Source organism: Simochromis diagramma, unplaced genomic scaffold, assembly GCF_900408965.1.
Source record: "Simochromis diagramma unplaced genomic scaffold, fSimDia1.1 OVJJ01000510.1, whole genome shotgun sequence".
In the NCBI taxonomy this organism is placed as follows: domain Eukaryota; kingdom Metazoa; phylum Chordata; class Actinopteri; order Cichliformes; family Cichlidae; genus Simochromis; species Simochromis diagramma.
The window spans coordinates 4462754-4481817 of NW_024387326.1; the positions used below are offsets into that span (position 1 = coordinate 4462754).

The 19064-nt window shown below is 42.0% G+C and overlaps 1 protein-coding gene across 2 annotated transcripts; it reads right to left on the minus strand.

The window, feature by feature from the left end:
* Positions 1 to 224: 224 nt before the first annotated feature.
* top3a (DNA topoisomerase III alpha) lies at positions 225 to 19062 on the minus strand. 2 transcript variants are annotated; one of them, XM_040005978.1, is made up of 19 exons: positions 18949 to 19062; positions 16773 to 16832; positions 16610 to 16683; positions 16442 to 16517; positions 16176 to 16284; positions 15916 to 16059; positions 15644 to 15814; positions 15445 to 15545; positions 14034 to 14108; positions 13828 to 13910; positions 13320 to 13530; positions 12991 to 13176; positions 12701 to 12830; positions 11921 to 12034; positions 11662 to 11827; positions 11386 to 11532; positions 10621 to 10743; positions 3683 to 4431; positions 225 to 1203 (listed from the first exon to the last, which is right to left on the minus strand). In XM_040005978.1, exons 2-19 carry the CDS (start codon positions 16821 to 16823, stop codon positions 1040 to 1042), a joined length of 2874 nt encoding a protein of 957 aa, XP_039861912.1. In that variant the 5' UTR covers positions 16824 to 16832; positions 18949 to 19062; the 3' UTR covers positions 225 to 1039. The 2 variants fall into 2 exon arrangements, with proteins under 2 accessions (XP_039861912.1, XP_039861911.1); XM_040005977.1 differs by lacking the exon at positions 18949 to 19062 and adding an exon at positions 17900 to 18466.
* Between the last annotated feature and the right edge of the window lie 2 nt (positions 19063 to 19064).

A 19064-nucleotide genomic window follows, 5' to 3' on the forward strand; every position in this document is an offset into this window, starting at 1 on the left:
GAGCAAGTCTGTTTTCATTGGTGCGTGCTCTGCTTAGTCATAAATTTTGTTTCGTTTCCAAAGTAGGGCCGACTGAAAGTTTAAGACTCAAAACCAAAAGTAAATGAACAAAGAGCAGCAAACAACAGACTCAAAATAAAAGCAAAAGCTAAAGCTAATGGAAAACCCCGAACACTCCAAGCGAAACCAAAAGTTCCCTCTGTCATGACTGCAGAGATTTAATGTACTATAAAATGTTAAAATGAGTTTATTAACTTTTATCAGTGCGAACATCAGATGACCAGTCCAACCTTTGCAGTGTAAAAACAATTTTCCCCCGCCTTTTTCTTCCACCTCCATAAATCGATACATGAAAATATTCAGATATCAATACATTTAGCCGATTAGTCTTGACCGGCATGCACATACGCCGTCTTTTAAAATGAAGTTTATTTGTCAGAGATGGCGTTGCTCCTGAGTCAGAAATATACAGGATTTTAGTTAGGATTTCGAGATTGTAAAAAGCAGAGAAAGACAGAGTGGAGGATCGGTTGATCCAAGGCCATGTGAGCAAATTTTCAATAACTTGCTAAGCGCTTTCAGGTTGCTGTGGTTACAAACGCGAGTAATAAAACTAGTTCAGCACTTCAGCGTTTGTCTCAGAGTTTATTTTATGTGTGCTCTCCAGCATACATGGTCCGTGTACAGTTCTGATTGGTTTGTTTTACACTTCAATATTAGCTTGACCTTATTTGTCCTCCCAAGCCCCACAGAAGAGTCGCTCATCTAGAGCTGATCTGAGTACAGCTGAGGCATCGGTGCTGAGTGAAAACAAAAAGAAAAGCTGCAGTTTATGCTGCTGTTGGGCACTTTTGGTATTGGTTTGGCCAACACATGTGGGTGGAACACTTTCTGTTTTGCACACACTTATCCTGTTGACCCAGTTGCTTTGCAGATGCCCCACTCTATGTATAGTCCAAGTTGTTTAAAATATAAAACTGAAGTCACAGACTTCATTAACTCTGCCCAATTATGGGGTGGCTTCAGTCACAGACAGCGGTCATCGCTGAGGACAGGTGACTCGGGTGTGTCCTGGCATGTGGCAGATGCCACAGGTGCGAGGCTTCTTAGCAGCAGGGGGTCTGTTAGCACTCGGACCTCCCATCATCTTCCTTCCCTTCCTCCCGCCGTCTCCATCACTATAAAATCCACCACCAAAACCACCTGACACGGGGAAACAGAGATCAGAGTTAAAAGAGTCAAAATTACCAGCTATTGCATAGAAAGCGCCAAAGAATTTTTTTTCAGCATGTTGGGACTGCAGGTACATGTCATGTTGATGCCTCAAGGTCTCTGTGTTCGTGAGTCGTGACAGTACTTTCTTTTTTACCATCAAATGGGGTGTAGGTGAGCATAATATCCTTCTTTTCTTAAACAAACACAATGTGCTTTGTAGAACTTTCGTAGAATTTTACAGCCAAATCACTGCAGTCAAGGTCCACTAAAAATCAATAGCATACACTGCAAATGCCTGTCTATAATGCATTTATAATGTCAAGTACGCTTGCTTTTACCGAGATGACTCATCTTTACAGAGAATCTATTAGAAAGTCTTGTATTGCTTGGTCTGAAAACCTGAATATGTCCACGAAGAATATAAAAGGTGGACGTAGTCACTGGAATGTGACAGAGCGCATCCAGGAAATTTCGTAGATCAAGTGAGCAGTTTGGCAGTTTTTCCATCTACTTCTGTACTCAGACTTCCTTCTGCCACCGAATGAGTCAGTCCCTGCTGGCCAGTAGAAGCACTACAGGTTTAATGAATGCACTTTGACTCTGGGTTCAATCTAAGACCTGAAAACTATGCCCATCCTTTTTATCCTAGACAGATAAGACCAGATAATTAAGATTAAGATGAAGATTAAAAAATTTCAGCTGGTAAACTAAAAGTCTTCATGCCAAGTTTTGATGGCGTGTAACAGTAAATAACACCGACTGGATTTCCCTAAGTATCCTGTCAATACTTTATTGGTCCATACTTTATTAGTATACATTATCACTTCTTGCATCAGTTTTATGATTTGTTGTTGATAATGTTTCGCTGTGTGTTACTTTCTTATCACATGTGAACTCTCGCTGCAGTATGAATAAAGAAATTTGGACCTGATAATAACAGTGTGTTTTGAAGGGTGACTATACTTTATCAAACCACACCGCTTCAGTTATTACAGATAAAGCTTTAATTGGTTCATGTGGGCATCTACAGAGCCAAGGTTATTAAAAAAAAAAACACACTTCTGTATTTATTTACAAGTATTAGAGCCCGATCAATATAGGATTTTTAATATCGATACCGATATTTTGGTTACTTAATCATCTGATATTTTGGCTGATATTACTTTTTAGCCACACCAAACACAAAGAGAGATCCCTGACATTTGTTATGTGCAGTTATTCAATGCACTGTTGAGGCACCTAAGATAACAAGCAGTTTAAGAAACTGCAAGTGGATTTGCAAAGTGCACGTGGTCGACAAACTGTGCAACGTCAACACTAATAACATGGCTGAAGGGTGCTTCTCCTGCCTCGTCTTTATTTCTTTAATTTTCATTTATTGACTGTTATAATTGTCAAGAACGACATAATAGTGCATAGTTAATATCAGCCTGCAGATGAATCAGTCAGGCTCTAACATTTGTCTCATAATATGGTCATATTAGAGACATTTTGAATTTGTTGTTTACAAACATCTGCCAATGCCAACCATGTGACTTAACCCAGTGAAAGTGGGTACACCAGTATAAGATCAGTGTCTATGCGCTGCGAAGATCAGCTTCCAAAACATAAGTCAAACTAGTTTTCTATTTTTAGGCTGTATTTATGTTTTGGAAAAAAAGATACGTGTAGTTTGTAGATGCTATCCATATGAGACCAACTTGTTGATAAAGGTTCACAGTGAAGGCAAAACACAATCTGAAAATGAGCTCATCCTCATGTTGTCCTTGTGACTCACTCGTTCCTACGCATAATATGTGTTTCAGGTGAAGCCAATACAAAGGCAGTATATCCGCAGCGCATCCACGTCAAAGCCCAGGCTCAATAGCAATGACCTCAATAGAGCTGGTGACTCCATACGTTGTAACAATAAAGCAGTTCTGTTAGGAAGTTTGTGGCGAGATTTCCCTGAAAATCATGCAGCTGCTAGAAACACTCGTTCAACTATTTGTCCTGCCAGCAATGTGTGTTGTCCATACTTGTTAAAGGAAATAAAGATGAGAATTAATTTTATGCCCATTTAACAAAGTAATCTAGCTAATTACATACTTTTCACTACCTGAGCCAAAGAAGTTCCGTGATTGGTTCAGACTGTTTGTTTTTTCTGTCTGCCTGGTTGTTAAACGAATGACTCAAAAGGTTGTGGAAAGATTTGCATTTTTATCAGAGGCGGGGCCTAACTCATGTGTAAGTGACTGATGACTATGAGTCACTGTGTATGGATCCAGGAATTTTAGGAAGCATTCTTCACCGTTTTGTGTGTAATGTGCATCATATCTTCACAAATGCATATTGAATTAAAGTAAGAGATAACAGTGACACAGTTCGTGCATGTGTGGAGGGAATTTTCAGCCCTGTTGGAGGTATGTGGTCTTACATTGGATTATGATTAGGAGCTCAGAGGAGGATTTGTGTGTGAGAGCCCCACCTGGTGGAGGTACGTTCTCATCAGCCCACTGAAAGAAGCCACACTGCTGCTCTCTTGGCTTCCCACAGGTGTGGAACATGCGACCCTTGTTTGGACCGTCCTTCTGCACCGTTCGCGTCACGGCTGCCTCGTTGCAGTTGCACATCACCTGTCCCAAATGTCCTGGTGCACCCGCTTCCTGTCCTCTGCTTCCTTCAGATGTGTTTCTGAATCCCAGAGATGGCCTAGGAGGCTGGGAAGTCCTCGGTGCTGGCGGTGGCGGCCCTCGATTCTGTGGCGCCCCCTGCTGACTTGGTTGATCTGCCCAAAGAAAGAAGTTGCAGCTCCCGGCGTTGCACTTGTAAAACTGCCGGCCTTGATTAGGGCCGTCTTTGCGCACAGTCAGGAGGAGTGCATCCTGACCACAGTTGCACACGATCGCGTCACTGCTGGCGTTTATACTCATACTGCGGCCACCTGGTGGAGACGTCGGCTGTGGGGTCCAGGAGGGCACAGGCGGGAGAGAAGGGCGAGGATTAGAGATTCGGGTTCTGGACGGATCAGGTCTGGGTGGCCTTGGAGGTGGAGGATGAGGGTCATCTCCTCTTCCACCCCCTCCTCCAACTCCTGCACCACCACCACCTCCCCCTGGTCTGAGATATTTCAGGTCCAGCACTTCTCGGAGGATCTCGTCACAGCCACCGATGCAGCCAACAAACTCCAGAGGCATCATGGGAGGAAGGCTACCCCTGCGGAACTTGAACTTCAACCTGAAGAAGGGAGGACACACAGGAGGCAACCTCAGTATGCACATCTAATAAATGAACTGTGCTGTGTGGCAATCCATCACTTATTTAACATCCAAAGAGAGTAAGTCACTCTAAATGAGTCAAGTAAGCTACGGGTAAGCTCAGTCCTCTTAGCTTGCTTGACTCATTCAGAGTGGGCAATTTTAGTACAATCAACACAATCAGAATCAAATACCTCAGGTAATTTCAATTATTATACTATTTGTTCAGCAGGCCGACTGTTTCCACCCACAAAAGTCAAGTGGGTATGTGATGGCTGTGGTGTGGAGTATTAAGATTTCACAGTTCACTGTTAAAAAAAATCCTCCTGCATAACGTTATTGCAGAAAAGATTCTTAAACACATTCTTGACATAAATAATTAGATTACGGCAGAGGAGGGCAGAAGGCTGGTGGCGCTGTCTGGTTGGGACCTTTCTGTGTGGATTGGGATCTTCTCCCTGCACCTGTGTGAGTTTTCTTCAGATAGTCCGACTGACTCGTGACCCTGCCTCTCGCCCTATGACAGGCTCCAGTTCACCACACTCTTGTGGATCTGCACATGTGCTGCAGAAACACCATGAAGCTAAGACATCAATGATGACAAATTTCTTAAAAAACAAAAAAACAAAAAACAAAAAACCCAAGCTTTGCTTTCTGAACTTTTTTCTATTAATTATTATTGGTCAATATTTGTGCCAATACCAACATGTATTTGACACTCCAGCATGGCCCCATGAATGGATCTATCAGCTTGCTAATCCACCCCTTTGATGCAGAATGACGATCATCATTGTTTGGCATTAAACTATGTAGAGATATGAATAAACTCTAGGAGATGAATCCTAATTACTTAAATATTTCCCCTGACAATGAGGTTCATTCTGTTGTTCTGTGCTCGGCTGTGACTAAAAGACGTTAGAAGGAAACGCTTAAAACCCCCACACACATCTGGATGTCTTAAGGTACAGGGTTTCCAACATGATATAATTGGCTCAGTGGTAATGACGTGCGAGTCACTTTTGCGCTTCTGCATGGACATTTGGTTAATATGTGCTTCACTGGCATAATTAAATTTGATCCACAGAGACGATTTATCAGTGAACCAAAGGCATATCATATAGAAGTTTATGCAGTGACATTTTCTGTCACCCTCTGTCAATTTTAGTGGCTGTAGGTAACTGAAATTACCAGTAACTCAGGAGTATATACCATGACTTATGACTGAAATGTAATAAAATATATATTCTCATAGAAACCTGTGTGAAGCACTGAGGACAAACAGTCCACCATAAAGTGGCTCTTTCAAAAACCTGTACATAACAAAAGTTGGTAAAACAGGGCAAGTTGCCGTGGCAACAAGTGAGGCGGTAGCACCAAGCAACAGCCTACTCCTGCGCACATCTGCATTTATCAGCATATGAAGTTATCCAACAAGCTGCACAGTGATATCTGATTTAAAACAAAAAAAACAAAAAACTACAGCGCTGACATTGTTCTGGAGAGAGGGCTGGAGCTCAACTTTGAGCTCGCCACCAGATTGGTTGCCATGGTAACAGATGCTGGTGTGGAGCACTTTGGCTCACTGCGAGTGAGCGTGCCCTATATTTGGACTGAGCTGAGCCACGTGCTCGTAGGGTTAACGCCTACTTGTGTAAACAAGAATTTGGAGAAATTTCTCGAGAGCGTCAGGGCTGTCGCTGTTTGTTTGCCTGAGAGGGTAGCATAAGGCACGGAGGGAGTTTAGCACTGACGTGACCACTGAAAAAATAAATAAATACATGGTTTTTTTCAGTTAATGTGTGAGTTAAGTCTCTGTTGTGCTGAGAGGACGAATCTTTTACAAAAGCACTCATAACTTAGACATCCCTCCCTAAATCAGTCAAGTACAAAGCACCTTCAAAAATCATGCGTTCTGAAATATAGTTAGCAAAACAACACGTGAAACCCCTCACAACATAAGGGCTCTGGCTTAATCGTGTTACTGTGCCTTATGCCTGTGATGAAAGGACATTCAACACCATGTACAGGTGCCAGTTACCAAAAACACAACACTCTAACACATGCAGAAAGCTGGACTGCTCCTGCATGATTCGAGAACGTGTTAATTTCAGTGAGAAACCGAAACCGAAATGATCGTCCAGGTCTGATGGAGACCTCAGAGCTGGATTATATGGAGCAATTTAAATGAGTTAAAGACAACAGGAAAGCCATGAAGCAGTTGCTGATTAAAAAGCATCACTGAGTACAGCGTGTGAGCACTCTAACAGAGAGACGTGAAGCATTGCAAATGTTTCTGCACATTTCTGCAAATGACCGAGTGTCCAGAGTTTGACCAGTTACTGGTTGAATACGTCTTTGTGATTAAAACTGATCACCTTCTATCAGTTGAGTAGTTTTGACTTCTAAAATATGTTCAAAGTATTTCATTGTGTAAGTCAGCACATGCAGAACAATTCATCTAACTGTCAAAGTCTGCAAAGGCCACATGTCACTAACTGAGCTGAGATACATCTACCTGTAGTACAGTCTGCTTACAGACTGGTACTTATACGGTGCTTTTCTATATAATCTGAGCACTCAAAGCACTTTTTCCTAGAAGCCTCATTCACCTAGTCACACAAGGTTTGTTCAATGCACTTTGGAGTTCATTATCTTGTCCAAGCACACTTAAATGAGTTAAAAACAACTGGAGGAGCCGGGGGTTGAGCACCGACCTGCTGATTAGCAGACTCTACAGACTCTCCTGAGCAAAAACTGCTTAAAGTCTGGTTAACTGATTTAGTTCCTCTTCAAACTTGATTTTTATTAAATAGTGGAGCGTTTCTCACACCGGGCCTCTGGTGTCCAGTTAGCTTGTAAGTCTAAGTCATGAGGCTGGAATAGTAAAACATTTTTATATAGCTCGAGAGCAGCTCAGGAGGATCTGTGTAGTGCAGCAAAGAGAAAACAACAGAACATCAGTGCAAATACTTCACAGCATATGGTTCTTTGGCATTTCCACTGTTAAGCTGGAAGATAGCGTGTTACTTGGAAATCTACACCATAGCTACATCATACACGCAAACCTCTCTGAAAATCTACGCTTTAACCGTATGCCTGATGTGTACCTCCCTAGAAATGCAACAACACGTCGTGGTGACACAGCGTGCATCTGCACTGACTGGTCTGTTCAGTAACGGTTCCTCCTGTACATTTCCAGCTACCCTTTGTTGCAGCAGTTTTTGAATTTATCAGTGAGAGAATAACAACCATTGTCCTTATATTGATGCTAATAATGACAATAATAGATATATAATGACTCACACATGTCAGTAAATTCCTAAAAGAATGGACGTGAGGAAATGTACAAAGAAGTGGAAAAACAGAAGTGAAAAATTTTGTCCCTGACAAAAAAACAAAACTGACCAAAACAAAGAGAGGTGGGGGGACAGGAAAGAAAAAAGCCCCTGCATCTCTATCGACTATAAAACAGCAGGTCACTAACACAGGGTAATTAACACATAATGCACCAGCATAGGTGCAAGTGTGAATAGGTTATGTGGCCCCCTGTAGCACAGACCCTGACAAAAGTCTAAATCAGCAGGCATGATTTAGGGAGATGATTTAGGTTGAGACTCTTTTCTGCGTGACGCTAGGGGACGTTTACCGAATCCTAAAACAGTTTTGTAACTGTAAGAGTCTTTTGGAAATCTGAGGCCAGAGTACATACTTTACATGTTACATGTTATTAAGAGTCTACATGTTTTTGTTCTGTACATATTCAGATTTTTTCTGCATTGTACTGTATTGTGTGACCTTTGCAGGGAAGAGTCGCTACTCTTTAAATCAGCATTTGAACTTTGATACATAACAGTGGTCAGTTAGGCTGAGATAGATGTATCTCAGTACAATAAGTAATCAGTAATCATGCAGGACAAGACTGCTGCAGTTAAAGTCCACTCTTATTCTAACAGTACCAAACTTGACATTTGCTGGTTATCTATTTTTGGGGATGTGTCTTCAGTGCTGAGGACTTCAGAAATATAATTAGTAAACTAATATATTTCTCCTGGGTTCATGTGACAAGCAGGAAGTGAAACAAAAAGAGCACTTCATGTTAAAGCTGTGACTGTCAACATTAGTAGGCTGTCAAAAAAACAGGAGAAGAAAAACACAAACAACACAAAAACCAGTCTGTCAGCTGTTTTTCCAACGTACTTATTACTGCTTAGGGTACCTTCCGCTCTTGTGGTTAGAGCAGAGAGTTGGTGTTACACTTCCTGAAAGACCTTAAAGACTACAAGCATTAGACACACACACACACACACACACACTGTTCACACGTGCACACATCAAGTAGGAGGCACTCTTTGACCTCTCGTGAAGGCCGTTTATCTACAGCACTGACCACATAATGTGCGATCACTGCTCTGGCTGGACAGCAGTGGATCGCACAGGAAAACAATCCCAACTCCTTTAGTGCAGGACAGTCGTAAATACGAATGCTTCTTACCTATTTGTCACTCACGTTGCATCAGAGGACATTTGCATAAAAACTGAGTAGCACTACAAATCTACTGTGCACAGTTTAAATGAGCCTAATGAAACACACAGAGCCAGAAGGACACAGTGAACAACGAGGACCACATGTGTGTGAAGACTCTTCAGCCATGCTTACAGCTCTGTGAGTCTGTATTCAAGGTGTAATTATTCTTCAGCTGGAGTGTTAATGACACAGTCAAATAATATGGCTCAATAAAAACCATATGCAAAAAGTGATGAAAATATCAAAATAAATACAGGAAAATACAGAAGAAAGATAATGTAGATATAAATGGATGTTTAAAAATGAATTCATTTATTCAGAATCCATTCTAAACTGTGTCTCTGTGGCTTTTAAACCCCCCAAAACGCATAGTGTACGCTGTTAAGTACCAGGAGGATTGCCAGGATTTATACATCAGGGAAACCAAACAACCTCTGGCGAAGCGGATGGCACAACACAGAAGAGCTACCTCGTCAGGCCAGGACTCTGCAGTCTATTTACACCTGCAGGCCAGTGGACACTCTTTCAGTGATGAGTAGGCACCAGTAGGCAACGGGTGAAGTGTCTTGCCCAAGGACACAACGACTGGGACTGTCCAAGCCGGGGCTCGAACCAGCAATCTTCCGATTACAAGTGATGAGGATGGACAGGGAGGAACGCTGGTTTGAGCGCGGAGTCAAGGAGGCCATTTACGTGAAAAGGGAAAGAACATCTCTGAATCGAGGAGGGGGCCTAAGGGTACATCTTTCGCCATCTTACAATGCTGTGATTGCAACCATTCCCCAACTCTCTGTGAACGGTACTCACAGCCATTGATCAGTGGTCTTTGATCAGTGAGCTTTGATCAGTGGTTGTTGATCAATGGTCATGAGAATTTGCATAATTATGATGAAGGAACTGACCTATTGTTCCTTCAGTGGTGCTAGCTTCAGTCAATATGCGAATGTACTGTTGATAAGATTGGGGAAACCTGCAGTCAGCTGAGACTGAAGAAGTCACTTGGATGAGTGACGAAATGTTTCTCCCACTGAAAACGCTACGTCCAGATGAACAGAATGGTAAATGGCCTGTATTTGTATAGCACTTTACTAGTCCCTAAGGGCTAAGGGCGCTTTACATTTTCAGTCATCCACCCATTCACACACACATTCACACACTGGTGATTTCAAGCTACATTGTAGCCACAGCCACCCTGGGGCGCACTGACAGAGGCGAGGCTGCCGGACACTGGCACCACCGGGCCCTCTGACCACCACCAGTAGGCAACGGGTGAAGTGTCTTGCCCAAGGACACAACGACTGGGACTGTCCAAGCCGGGGCTCGAACCGGCAACCTTCCGATTACAAGGCGAACTCCCAACTCTTGAGCCACGATCGCCCAAGAATCAACTTTTGGACATTTTATTTTATTTATTTATTTTTTTTTAAAGGGAAAATACAAATAATCTTTTTGTACTACAAAGCAAATTACAAACTTGAGTCTTTGAGGAAGAGACAGATCAGCATTGTCACAGCATTACTCAACCCTTGATCCCAGTAAGCTAGCCTTACTTTATTTAGGACATTTCACAGTTTGGTAACTTATCAAGCACTCCTATGAGGAATGGCTTTAATACTGTCCAGATTAATACAAATCAATACTCACATATGAATGGGGTGTGGCTGACAGGTAGGACATGTGCTTTCATCTCTGCTGACCTCGAGCACCACGTCAGGAAACCACACTGCTGTTTTACAGGCTGGGAAGCCCACACACGACAGGTATTTACTGCAGGAGGAGACAGAGAGCAGCTGAGAGGTCAGAGTGCAGCGAGGGTGCAAAAAGCATTTATGTCCGCTACGATGGTAGAGACCCCCCCCCCCCCCCAAAAAAAAAAATTATCAAAATGAATAAATGTAACTAAAAAAATAAAAGTAAGATGTGATGGGTGCGTCAGGTAAAAAGAAAATCACATGATGTTCCTACCACACAGGACTGTGGTGGCAGTGTTAGGATCTGAGGTTCCTTCAGCTGGTAAAGTTCAATCTTTTTCCATTAGTATGCCCCTTGGTGGCACATTAAAGATGGCAATGCCAGAACTCATCAGGCTCAGACTGTGATAGTTCAGCTCAGGGAGAATGACACACCATTTTCACACACCACGGAGTCCAGACTTTAACCCCAGTGAGAATCTTTGGGATGTGTTGAGAAGACTTTATATAACGGTCCAACTTTCCCACACTGGGAGATGCCACAGCGCATGTGTGCTTTTACCAAAGGTAAAGGCCAAAATATTAGAAGGTGTGAGTTTCTTTTTCTTTTTTTGCCCAATCGGTGTATTTTTAACAAATACATCTCTACTGCCTGCTGAGGAAGGTTGGAAGAACGCATCCTTCTTTATTACAGCTTCCGTTGTTTCCATCGTCTCACCTGTTTCCCTCTCTCTTCTTCTTCAGCACCATGTCCCGACCACAGTTAGGGCACTTCCTCACCGGCAGCGGGATCTCCATGTCCTGCTGCTCTGCTTCAGGGATCTCGTGAGCTGCACCGAGATAGGGAGACAGCGCTTCATCTAACCTGAGGGAACAGCAGACATACGACTTCTTACCAGCAGGATGCAGCGATAGCAGGAAAGGTTACGCACTAGTTTTAATATTGAGGATGCAGACATACACACGTGTAAACTACAAGGTAAATGCAACTAACTTCTTCGCTTTCCTAACAGACTCAATGAAGACGGTCTTGTATTTCTGGATGTGATGCTGCAGCACGCTCTGTTTGTCCTTTCGACCTTCTGACACCAGCTTGAGGTCTGCTTCCAATTCAGCACGCAGGTTCGGTTTTGACATCTCATAGCCCATGGAGTTATAACCTGCACACACACACAAACACGCACACATTGATATGTACGCAGCTTAACTGAGTGACCGAGCTTTACATTGAGTGCGAGCGTGCGTGCACATACCCTCCACCAGCCCCATGCCCAGCTCTCCAGGCGTAAACCTCTGGTCAGCTGTCAAGCCCACATACATGCGACTCTTTATAGTCTCAATGTGCTCAGCGTGGGTTGCATCTGTACCTGTAATGTGAACAGTTAGCATAGTAACACTCACATTAGACGCCAAACTGTGAGTACGGAGCAAAGAAGGTCTATACTGAGAGAAGCACGTGTTAGTAGGTGGAGCTGCTTTTATTAAATCAGATCAACACACAAAAAATATCCACATACACTCACTAGACACTTTATTAGGTACAACTTGTTAGTTGGGTTGGACCAAGCTGGACTTTCTTTTGCCTTAATTGTCCGAGGCCCCAATTCAACAAAATGGGGGTAAAAAGTTAAAATTTCCCTCATTTGCCGAATACTATTGACCTGAGTCAATATAATCATGAATCTCTTTATAGAGATCACACTTTAAAGGTAATATTTAATTTAAACTATGATATTTAATTCACTAAATGATCAAAAACTAACAACATATTTTATAATGAAACATTTCTTCCATTAAATCACATGACAGTGAGCTGGTCTTGTAAGGAAAATATTTTAAACTGACACTTTATGTACTGGGTCTTTAAATCTCTCATCCTGTGAAAAATCACACATTACATATTATTCATCATTTAAAGTATTTATGGACTAGTGACAAGTCGACAAATACACAAAACTAACTAACTAACAAACAAACAAACCTAACAACCCACAAAAAAACAGAATTTCTGACTTTGTGCGTCAATTATATACCAATGCCGTGCTTCTCCATCAGCGATATGAGGTCGGCTTCAGTGAGCAGCTGCGGAGGACTCGTCTGTCCGTCCACCATCTCAATAGCAGAGGGCTGGAACTGAGAGCCTTGTTCATACACTGGAATCACCTGTAGAGCACATTTGAATATGTTGTCCACAAAAAGCAATAACGTAGAGATGTGTAATGAATGCCAAGAATGTTTCAGCTCACAGTCACTATTTGAGCTCGTTAAGTGGGTTTAGAGCAAAACTGGTAAAGTTTGGTCAGTCTAAACACCCACACTGTACCTTTGTGCTCCACCTGTCATAGGGGTAAACATCCAGGTAGTTCCTTGCAATGATCATGAGTCCCGAGACGGAGAACTTCTCCTGAGCGATATCTATATCAACCACAGTCTCCTGTCCCAAAGCATCCTGGGATACACAAGCTAAGAAATGGCGAACAATGAACTCATACACACGTCCTTCATTGCCCTGGGAATAACACAAAGAGACAACAAGCAGTGTTTATTGTAATTATCTTCTCAGATTCTGTGGTTGTTTTCTGTTCATAAAATTGAAACAATAGAAATGAAAAAAAAAAAAAATAATCCCTGTTATTGATCACACCAAGCTACCTGCAGTGTGTTAGTGAACTTGGTGGGATGTATGGGAGGGTGGGCTTGGTCAGAGTTCTTGCCCTGTCTTGGGTTGGGTCCCCCCGGCTGGTCAAGCACTCGCTGGGCGAACGCCCCCCACACCGGGCTGTGAGCCTGCTGCTCCACCAGTGGGGTAAGAGCCAAGTTTGCTGGAAAAATGTTGGTCTCTGTGCGGGGATAGCTGATGAACCTGAGCAGAAGAAGAAAAAAAAAAAAAAGAACAAAGAAAAGGACGCATGATTCACGATGTAGGAACGCTCTGGAAATGTAAAATCACTGATTGCCGAACCTCCAGAGTGGATGTTCTTTGTGTATAAAACTAAGAACACATCTAAATGCACTTGTATGTTTCATTGAACCCACAGACACTCTCACACATCAGGCTTAAGAGTGAAATAAGTTCAGACATCGAGACATTAGTTTATTCTCTGGAAAGCAGTTTTTACGTCACATAAAATGCTTTCGACTAAAAGATTCACACACTCACCCCTGAGTATAGAGCTTTTCTGCAATTTTCATAGTCTCTTTGGCACTTATTCTGAGCTTCCGTGAAGCCAGTTTCTCCAGTTCCTGTAGGCCAGACAAATGAAGAAGACTGTTTGCAGTGGGCCAAAGCAGCAGGACAAAATCTTTTTTTTTAAAGTTGCTGTGTGTTTTACATTTATGTGCAGCTGTTTGGCTTTTTATTCTTACCACAGTGTCCAAAGGCAGTGGCCTCCATTTACTCTTAGGTTTGCTGGTTACTGAGGTGACTGTTGCTATGGGATCCTGGAAATGAATGAAGTGATATTCTCTTTTCACATGCGGCTTTTATATCATTTTATTTGTGCAGGTTGAAAACACTTGAAACTTACTGTGGTGTCCTAACAGCAGCAGGAGAAGCATAGAGATGTGCTAACCTCACACACAGTTGGTACATGTCCATGGTGCCTTTCAAGGTGGATACTAACCTTGGATTGTACTTTTCACTCTTTTACTTTCTGCTGTTGGTTAGGTTTAGCATCTCCAAAAACATTATTGATGTTACTTATCTGTTTGCAACAGCTGAAATAAACACCAGCAGCTCTGGCCCAAGTGGTGTGGGGGTTTTTGTGCATTGAAAAGCTTCTTGAATGGCCACAATGACCCCCCACAATGGATAGTTTAATTTAGTAGTAACAGGACCTGTAGTGCTTGATAATGTGAGATGCCTACCTAATCAAAGACCATCTCAATCTTGAGTGTGAGGTGTAAATAATACAGATTTTCAAATTGAAAGCAGAAAAAGGAACACAAATATTAAGTGAGGAAGGAAATTGTTTCAGCACCTGTAGTCTGTTTTGGTGAAAAGCTGTGAATGCAAACAGGAAATGTGAACTTCTGTTTGTCTCCTCAGGACACATTTTAAAGTCCATTAACAGTTTTTCTCTGCCAACACGGGGGAACAAATTAAAAAAAAGAAAATAAAAGAAAGCTTAGTGGAGCCATAAATGGACCACACAACTGAATGCTGAACTCTTTGGTTTTGGAACTACATGTGAGCCGTCTCACCATGTTACTATAAAAAGATAGTGTGCACTTTTAAGGTATAATGCAGGAACTTCCTTGCTGGCCTTCTCTAACCAGAATCAGGCTCTCATTGCCCCACTAGAATAAGTTCATCACACCTACAGTTTGACTTGTTATCCTCCAATACTCTAAAGAACTGCAGACTAAACCCGGCGCACAGAGACAAACATTGCTGAGTCTCTCTGACTTAAGTTTTTCTTCCGATTCTCACATTTCTCTCTGTGGGCAACAGTGAGAATGAAGTGTTAATTACTGGGCCCGACAGTAAACAATACACGTGTCTCGATGAGAGTCATAGAGCCAGATGACAACTTTGTTCTCTCATCAATAAGCAAAAAAAAACCCCAAACCAAAATATAACAACACAAAACACTCATGGCTGTATAAACACACAGAAAAATCACAGCAGCTACAGTCTCACATAGAATAACAACTAAAACAAACCCATGAAAGCAACAGATCAGAGGTCGTGACTATTTCATGAACAGCTCATGAGTTTTTAATCACTGAAGGAACAAAGTGTAGGATATTCAACATAAAACATGCAGGCACATACCTCCATGCAGATCTGGTAGAGCACTAGACAAGCTGTGTGATTGAAGAGGCGGTTTCGTTTCCAGTTAAACTCCACACAATCCTCCTCCACCTCGTGGATCACTGAGGCAAAGAGAGACACGAAGGAGAGAGGTGAATATCCTTTTAAAACCCAAATCACTGAATTTCTGCTGAGTATTGGGGTGTGTGCACGGACAAACCTTTGATCTTATAGAAAGTCTCGGGTATGAATGCCTGGATGGCTTTGAAGCGCTCCACCACAAAACCCAGAGTGGGAAACTGACAGCTGCCGTATGAGATCAGCTGATTGGCCAGGGACTCTGGGAAGATCTTCTGCAGGCGAAGTGTCTGGAATCGAGTAAAAGATGCACCTATGAAGGATGCATCAGACATTTGTTGAATCACTGACCTTTGACCAAATCCATTATCCCCACAAAGCCTTCCATGTGCTTAAGAGCGAGTGCTGTCTTACCTATACGCAAGTCCAGCTCCTGGCGGACATCAACTGCATCGCTGACGTTAGCATCAGGCTCTGTTAGAGTCTCACAGGCTCTTCGGATTGAGTTGGGCGTGATCTCAGAAAACTTTGCCCGAAAGACTTGTAAATTTGGCTTCACTGAAAGAAAACAAAATGCAGACAGAGGAGATGTTTTTAGCAGCAGGTTTTTCACATGAAGCCTGAACTTCTGAGGCCTTACACAGTCAACAAAAACATCCAGACTTCTGCTATACCTGCTTTGCAAACATCTATGATTTCGAAGCCAATGTTTTCTCCCTCTCTATCACAATCAGTCCAGATGACCAAGGCCTGGCACAGCCTCACCTCCTTCTCTAGCGTTCGCTATGTAAGAAAAAAAGGACAGAGAAAAGGAAAGTGAGGAGAGGAAGAATGTTATAGCAGTTGACTTAATAAACAGTAAACTTTGAACTGAAATACAAAATAATCATTTATTTCAGTAGATGTTTCCTATTATTAGGAGGACGGTTAACGAGCCTACCTTAATCTGTAACATATTATCCGGACAATATTTCTCTACTTCTGCATCAAACAGCAGCACCGGATTGCAGCTGTGCCTTTGGAGAGAAAAGGATAAAAAACAATAAGCTTTTTCTGTTAGCGTGTTTGATGCTTTATACCCCCAAAAAACAAAATTTTTTAAACTTACCATTTCTGAAATGGAGCTTTAAACTCCAGACCCAGTAAATGCCCTGATACTGATGTCATTGAGACAGTCACATTCTGGTGAAGGAAGCACAGGGACAAAAATCAGACACAAAGTGAAACGCCAAAGAACAGACATTTAGGTAAATGTATGAAATTTTCCTTACTTGCCCAAAGAGATGATATTCATACTCATAGATTTTATTAAACTTCGACATTCCTTCCCTCTAAAATAAAAAAACAAGACAATGAGTGCTGGAGCAACCAAAGATTTGTTGTTGTATTGTCAGATGTATAGATGGAGAAATCGGTATGGTTGCCAAGTCAAACTGTACAGGCGTTTCTTATTTTGCTCACCATATTTATGTAAGCTACACAATACAAATGTGTCTGTCAGAGATCTTGTTATTGTGTATATATGTACTTTTTCCCTGCACATATTATTTAAATGGGGTTTAATTTACTCGAGTTTAAAATACATCTTTGTTTATCAAATGACCAAAAATAACAGACAAATTCACAGAAACAAGTAACACAATCTCACTGCTGGTCCAGCTATATGTGGGACCGGTTGTGCTTCTGTGAGTGTTCATCCTCCCAAAGGCCTGTTTTTAGCCAGGAGAAACCCTGATATATCACAGTTGTTACTCACAACAATAACATATCCCAGGGTTGTAGAAAGGTGCCTGTCATAAAGCCATTCTTAAGGAAGTAAACAAACCCAAACTTGAAATTTCTTACTCAAATCTATTCAGCATGTACAGAGGAAATCAGACTGTCTACAGCTATCTGTAAGACACGGTGGAGGCTCTGCCATGGTTTGGGATTTCATTTCAGTCAGTAATGTTAGGGAAATTATAAATACAGAATTGGATGGATTAGATTTGATCCACTCTAACAGTACGATCTCTGAAAATGTCCAATTGGCAACAGCTTCATTTTCAGCATGACAATATTCCCAAACACACTGCTAATGCAGTAAAAGCGTTCCTGGATAGAAAAAAAAACACACACACAATGGAACATCAGTCATGGATTGGCCTCCCAAGAGCCCAGACCTCAACATTATTGAAGCAGTGTGGGATCATCCTGAGAGAGAACAGAATAAAAAATGCCTTATATACTGTATTTCCATGTATGTTTGTGTATGTTTACTTAGCAAAATATAAAGAAATGATAGGTGGCTCAAGACTTTTTACCAGTGCTACACATTTTGGAACTGACAGAGAGTTGACACATTAGCCTGGCAGATTTGTCTGTCTGAGGTGAGTGTGTGTGAGGGGATGTGACTGACCCTCCTGGCCCTGCCGCTGGACATAATTTCAGAGATCCCCTTAGCAGCATCATTTTTCTCGGCCACGCAGAGGACCCGACGGATCTGCCCCCGGCTTCGGATCATGTCTGCCTCCTGCTGCAATGTGTCCTGGAGGACACTCTGCGCCGCACAGAAATACCTCCGCTGGACTCCCGGCCGCCGTAGTCCCGATAAAAGCACAGATCTCCTGAGGAGACACGCTACTAGCATACCCGCTCTCACGTGAAGCAGCCGGCTCAAAGGACAGCTTCAGCGCTGTTCTCGTCCCATTTTGTTAGCATGCTAGCTGATGCGGGGAGCTACATATTATCAGCTCCCAGGAACTTCAAAAAAGGCAACCAAAGCTTGACTAACTTCACTTCCCACAAATAAAACAGCGAACAAAGAGGAAATATATGCCTGCCACACGAAAATTACCAACAATTAGCAATAAAAAAAAAATGAAGAGGACCTTAGACACAGGAACACTCTTACTTCTGTTTACAAAATCCGCGCCTGCCTGTCAAAACTGCCGTCATCAAGGTCGGAACACTGTCGCAAATATCCTGACGCAAAACCTCAAATGAAAACCTTTAAACAGGCTTAGAAAGAATATTACAATACGTCCATTCAATTTTACTTTTGTCTAGATGTGTAGCACATGTTTTAGAATTAGTTTTTTATAGAATAACGCTAACGCAATGTTACTCGGTTGTTAAAAAAATAAAATACACTATAAATACACCCATTTTTTACATGCCAGAATAACTTACTATTGGTAATTTGGAGTTTGATCATTGGGTTTTACTTTCTATAATATATTACATTGTTTTTTTTTAAAAAAAAATCTCTAAAATGTAAAATTGATAATTAATTAGTAGCTTTTAAGGCTCTATAATAATTTTGGAAAAAAAACCCAGATCTTATTTCCTAATATGTATTTATACCCGTGGAGTGCTTTAAACCTCTATATTGACGAATTCAAATAAAATAAAATAAACTGAATTGAATTTCGGTTTCAGGGTCGATTTCCTTCACACGGGACTTACGTTGATCACGTGACCGGGCGGCAGGCAGCTGAGTAAACATGGCGTCCGTGTCTGACTGTGGGAATTCAGTGCAGCGCTTCAAGCTGTAAGCGGCGTTTCTGCGGCCCCGGTGTTTG

Bases quoted from the DNA above. Each gene is read 5' to 3' on its own strand.
- top3a (XM_040005977.1), bottom strand. From the start codon at position 18,130: ATGCTAGTAGCGTGTCTCCTCAGGAGATCTGTGCTTTTATCGGGACTA. The intron at 16,285-16,441 runs GTAGGCTCGTTA...TTTCTTACATAG, and splicing joins ATAATATGTTACAGATTAAG to CGAACGCTAGAGAAGGAGGT. The intron at 16,060-16,175 runs GTATAGCAGAAG...GTTTTCTTTCAG, and splicing joins CATAGATGTTTGCAAAGCAG to TGAAGCCAAATTTACAAGTC.